Source organism: Piliocolobus tephrosceles, unplaced genomic scaffold (genome assembly GCF_002776525.5).
Source record: "Piliocolobus tephrosceles isolate RC106 unplaced genomic scaffold, ASM277652v3 unscaffolded_45373, whole genome shotgun sequence".
In the NCBI taxonomy this organism is placed as follows: Eukaryota; Metazoa; Chordata; class Mammalia; order Primates; family Cercopithecidae; genus Piliocolobus; species Piliocolobus tephrosceles.
In genome coordinates, this window is record NW_022330280.1 from 1,869 (window position 1) to 7,586 (window position 5,718).

A 5,718-nucleotide genomic window follows, 5' to 3' on the forward strand; every position below is an offset into this window, starting at 1 on the left:
GGAACTCTGAGAAGCACACCTGTATCTTTATCTACATTCTTTATTTTTTACTTTATCACATTTGACGTTTGCTATTTGCTACCAACATAGTCCTAACTAAACATTTTTTAGCAAAGCACCCCCTGCCTCCTGCCCCCACATCTTTTCTGACCCTTGAGGTCAGAAATCCTGCACATTTTGCTTTTCAAATAGATAGGTCCATGGGGCCCAAGTTTGGCCTGTGAATGAATACAGGACACGACGCATGTCCAAATGAAGGGCCTATCGGTAGTTTCTTAAAAATACCTTCATGTGGCTGGGTGCGGTGGCACATGCCTGTAATCCCAGCACTTTGGGAGGCCGAAGCGGGCGGATAGCTTGAAGTTGGGATTTTTGAGACCAGCCTAGCCAACATGGTGAAACCCCATCTCTACTAAAAATAAAAAAATTAGCCGGTCATGGTGGTGCACGTCTGTAATCTCAGCTACTCAGAAAGCTGAGGCAGGAGAATCACTTGAACTCAGGAGGCGGAGGTTGCAGTGGGCCTAAATCGTGCCACTGCACGCCAAACTGGGCCACAGAGCAAGACTCTGTCTCAAAACAAAAAACAGGCCAGACGTGGTGGCTCACGCCTGTAATCCCAGCACTTTGGGAGGCCAAGGCAGGCTGATTGCTTGAAGTCGGGGGTTTGAGACCAGCCTGGCCAACATGGTGAAATCCTATCTCTACTAAGATACAAAAATTAGCAGGGTGTGGTGGTGCATGCCTGTAATTCTAGCTGCTTAGGAGGCTCAGGCAGGAGAATCATGTGCACTTGGGAGGCAGAGGTTGCAGTGAGCTGAGATTGTGCTACTGCACTCCAGCCTGGGTGACAGAGTGAGATTCTGTCTCAAAAAAAAAAAAAAAAAAGGTAAAGAAAAGGATAGACTGTAGAGAATCTTTCAGTGAGGTAAGGAATCATTTCCATCCACTTTTGGGTGTATGTGCAAACTTGCCTAAAAGTTGCTGTCAACTTTTGAAGGCTCCAGATTTTCAGTGTCTAACACAACCACCCGGGCCAGATGTAAGTAAGGACAGGATGACCTAAGGGTGCACAGTAGCAGAAGCTGAAACCCAAGGCCCTACGTTTTGAGCGTGTGAGGCAGGAGGGTTCTCTCAGCAGACTCTGTCACGGTTCAGAGATCAGCTTGCAGGGACAGGCAGCGGCCATCGAGGTGGTGAAAGACCCTGAAAGAACAAACCCTAAACAATGGAACACACACTCAAGTGTGGGGCCTGCGTTTTCTCATCGTTTCAAGCATATTGTTTAGTAAATGGTTTCATAAGGTACTTCGGGAAACCTGACAGTCTGTTCCTTGTCACTTGAACAACTTTAACAATCAGGTAGAAAAGAAAGCTCCCTTCAGCCATTTGAAGTAAGCCCGAGGTCAAACTAGCCTGACACTGGGAGCCCCCAGGAGAGCCTTGAAAACGTGTGCGATCCTGAGTCGGTATGCAGAGGCGATTCTCTGCGAAGAGGACCCTGAGCTTGACCAGCTTCTCGCAGAGTCAAGGGACCACCAAAAGGTGCAGAATCCCGCCTGTCACCGTCCCTCTAGGGATCCGGAACGAGTAAACCCCGAGAGGCGTCCGAAGGCCGGCAGCTTGGCAGCATTAACTCCGGTTTTCGAGGGCGCGGGCAAAGCCTGGAGTAGCAGTCGCTCCTTTGCTCTGGCAGGAATTTGGGGGTCTACCCTGCAGAGATTCTCCCGTCCTGCCTGCAGCTGGGGTTCAAGACTCGCTTCTCTGCAGTCCGCCTCCCAGCGGCCTGGAGCCCGGGGCGTGGTCGGCTGGAATCTGCTCCCCAGGCCCAGAACACAGCCTGCAGCCCTTAACCCGCTGTGGCCGCAGCAGGTCCCGCCCGCTGTTCCCGCCTCAGGAGCAGCTGATGATCTCCCCAGCTGCGGGCGCCCCGCCGGGGCCGCACTCCTTTCCCCGGCGGAGGGAGCGGGCTGGCCCTGAGGCCTTCAAGGCACGCGGACGTCGCGGAGGGCAGCCAGTCGCGCGGGAGCGAGTAGCGCGCGTGAGGGCATTGGGCGTCGCCGTGAGGCGGGAAGCGCGGGGCGGCGGCGGTGCGGGTTCTAGGGCGGCAGCTACTGCCGCCGCAGCAGCGCCCCGGGCGGGGAGGGCCGAAGAGGCCAGACGAGCTGGGGATGGAGAGTACCAGGCCCCTCACTGCCTCAGAGCGCGTGTGCGGCTCCAGGCGCGCACAGTGAAGGTGACGGCGACCCTGGCCCGGCAGCGCCGAGGCCGCTTCGCCAGACAGCCCGCGACCGACAGCATGCCGGGCCATGAGCAGCGGCCGGGGCCGGGCCGGGCCTCGCTGACCCCGGCTCCGCGCGGCGGCCTCCCCCGTTTCCGCTCCGGCCTCTCGGCATGAGAGTCCGCCCGGTCCCGAAGCTGCGGCTGCCCCAGACCCGCCGCCCGCTGGCGCGCTCCGGGGCCGCAGACTCGCGGTGCTGATACCTGCGCCGCGCTACGCCGCCAGCCCGCCAGCTTTGTGCCCCGGGGGCGCGGCCATGGAGGTGGTGGGCGACTTCGAGTACAGCAAGAGGGATCTCGTGGGACACGGGGCCTTCGCCGTGGTCTTCCGGCGGCGGCACCGCCAGGTGAGCGCCGGCCGGGGCGAGGCCGGGCCCCGGGCGGCAGGCACGGGGCTAGGTGGTTCTGAAACTTGGCGCAGCCGCGGGCCGAGCCCCCCGCCACGGCTAGCCGCCTGGGGATGCTATTGTGCGCGCAGCCCGTCTCGCGGTTTGTTTTGGTCCTTTGAGGGTTGTTGTGAGGCCCAAGCCTCTGGCAGCGCTCCGCCTACCGACCGGCTGCTGCTGACCCTCCTGTGTGCCCGGGACCCACCCCGCGGGCCGATCGCAGGAGCCTTTGCACCCAGGTTGCCCTGGACCCAAAATAGACGGTACTGCCCCGTGCAGACTCGAGGCTTGGGCGTGAATGGACCTTTGGTTTTTTTCCCCGTGCCCAGGGCTGGTCACCTTTGAGGTTGATAATTACAGACCCAGCGGAAAATGGGCGATGTCCCATTAGCCTCAGGCTGTCTCAGCCAGGGAGGTGTCACCTTTCTCAGCACTGGTCCCCTGCACCCTGAAGAGCGCCGGCACCGTTTTCTCCCCCGGAGTCAGATAGGCGAGCTCCGGGTGAGAAAGGTGGTTGGACAATTCATTTTCAATCACAATGAACATGAAATCATGTTTAAGCCTTAATTTTTTTTTTTTTAGCCTTTGCTATTTCGCAAGTACAGTTACAAGAGGTTTTAGAATCTAAAGAATTTGCAAAGGCATATCGGGAGTGAAAATAATCTTAAAGGGTGTGGCAGTTCTGATTGTTGCCAAGGGGCGTGTTAAAAGTGGTCTGACTTTGTTGCTTATCGGATAAAGTAATGCTACTTTTCTTATTTATTTATTTATTTATTTATGAGACACTCGCTTTGTCGCCCAGCCTGGAGTGCAGTGGCGAGATCTCTGCTCACTGCAGCCACCACCTCCCGGGCTCAAGCGATTCTCCTGCCTCAGCCTCCCGAGTAGCTGGGATTACAGGAGCCTGCCACCACACCCGCCTGATTTTTGTTTTTGTATTTTTACTAGAGACGGTGTTTCACCACGTTGGCCAGGGTGATCTTGAACTCCTGACCTCAGGTGATCCGATCCGCCTGCCCCCGGCCTTCCAAAGTGCTGGGATTATACGTGTGAGTCACTGCGCCCGACCTACTTTTCATTTATTAGGAAAATAATTTAGAACTCAAGAAGAACAAGGTGTAATCATTCCAAACTAACAAATAAGTTTTCAATTAACCATATCACCTTCCAAGTTTATTTCTACATTTGTCCATAACTTTGAAGTGGTTGTGAACTGTTCTTTTTTCATTCAATATTAGTTACTATATGGACTTCATATTTGTTATTTTTAGTAGTTGTGTTGTAGGACCTTGGCATATTGCACTATAATTTATGAAGTCACTTTCCCATGATTGAAAATACAGGTTCTTTTCCATTTTTCCCCAATGCCGTACATTTATTTGCTAAAAACGTCTTCGCGCTTGTAATTTTTTTTCTGTTATTTCTGTGGAATGATGTCTAGGAGTAACATTGTTTTTCTTTTTCAGAAAACTGATTGGGAGGTAGCTATTAAAAGTATTAATAAAAAGAACTTGTCAAAATCACAAATACTGCTTGGAAAGGAAATTAAAATCTTAAAGGTATGTTACTTTATATAGTAGTATTCATATAAGGTTAAAACTTAATTTAAATGAATGCATGCTGCCATCCTTTGCAATTTTGGTAGTTGGGTACAAGTTTGAGAATTTTCCACTGTTGCTCTCCTTTTTGCATGCTCACTTTTTTAAAACATTGAGTACTCAGAAGCTATTTTTAAGAACCAAAGCTCAGAGGGATTCTGTGAAGACTGAGTTTAGCTTCTCATCATTTCTCCTTTTTCCTAGTGACTGTGTTGTTTGAGAAGAGGGCCAGGCAGACCCATCTTGTACACTGTTTTTACCTCTCCGGTTGTCCCCTTTCATGTTACTACTAAGTTTTTTGGGGAGAGTAGGGGCACTGGGGGTCTTTAAATTGAAGAAAGTTATATTCCTTGCAGGTGGCTTTTCTAGATCACTCACAACTAGTGTTATCTAAGTGAGGTGGTTTGAGAAGATGGTTAAGTAAATTTGGAAAACCCCATTTGCTAAATACTTCTTGGAGAGTCTCAAAGCCTATGGCTCATTAAAGAAAGTCTGAAAAATTCTACAATGAAGAAACTGGTTTCAAAGTACTTGACGTAGCGTTTTCCAAACTAATACAAGTGTGGAACCCTCATTTAACACCCGATTTCTTCAAAACTGCTTCCTGTGGAGAGCTCTTTGTTAAGAATTGTAGCACTTTGAGCTAAAAATTATATTTTCTTTTAGTGAGATAATGTGCTTTTTGTTTGATCAGGCACATTTCTTATTCTTCAATTGAATTTTTCTAGTCTATTAATAGAAGTGTAATACTAGAAGTAGTATGTAAGTGTATACTTTAATTTTATTTACATATTAAAATATAGTAAAATTATTAGAATACTTACATATTTTTCATTCTCAATTTTCTTAATAGGAACTTCAGCATGAAAATATTGTAGCACTCTATGATGTTCAGGTACCTTATTTTGAAAATTTTTAAAAATTAAAATAAATTTTTTTTTCTATTTCGTACAGATTTAAGTGACTCTTAATAGAAATAAAAATGACCTTAATTCTTGTTGAAAAGATACATAGCTTGAGTTACGTGTTTCTGAATTAAGAAATTGTTTAAAACAGAACAGAGTAATAGGCTGAAAGAATATGCTGCATGAGTAAGTTTATTAACGATTGATAATATACTATAGAGGTAGCATTGTTTTAGGTGAGGTAGAGGAATATTGATACCAAATCTAGCATTCTCTGATGAATGTTGAAAGGACTATTAAAAACAGACCTATTTTTCTTTTTTTTTTTTTTTATGGAGTCTCACTCTGTCTCTTGGGCTGGAGTGCAGTGGCTTGATCTCGGCTCACTGCAACCGCCACCTCCTGGGTTCAAGCGATTCTCCTGCCTCAGCCTCCCGAGTAGCTGGGACTACAGGTGCGCACCACCACGCCCGGCTAATTTTTTTTTTTTTTTTGTATTTTTAGTAGAGATGGAGTTTCACCATGTTGGCCAGGCTTGTCTCGAACTCC

General features: G+C 48.9%; 1 protein-coding gene across 1 annotated transcript; it reads left to right on the plus strand.

Annotated features, from left to right (window-relative positions):
• Window positions 1-1,471: 1,471 nt before the first annotated feature.
• Window positions 1,472-5,190, plus strand: LOC113224592. The gene is made up of 4 exons (XM_026453708.2): window positions 1,472-1,545; window positions 1,651-2,627; window positions 4,133-4,225; window positions 5,118-5,190. Exons 1-2 carry the CDS (start codon window positions 1,472-1,474, stop codon window positions 2,396-2,398), a joined length of 822 nt encoding a protein of 273 aa, XP_026309493.2. The 3' UTR covers window positions 2,399-2,627; window positions 4,133-4,225; window positions 5,118-5,190.
• Window positions 5,191-5,718: the final 528 nt, after the last annotated feature.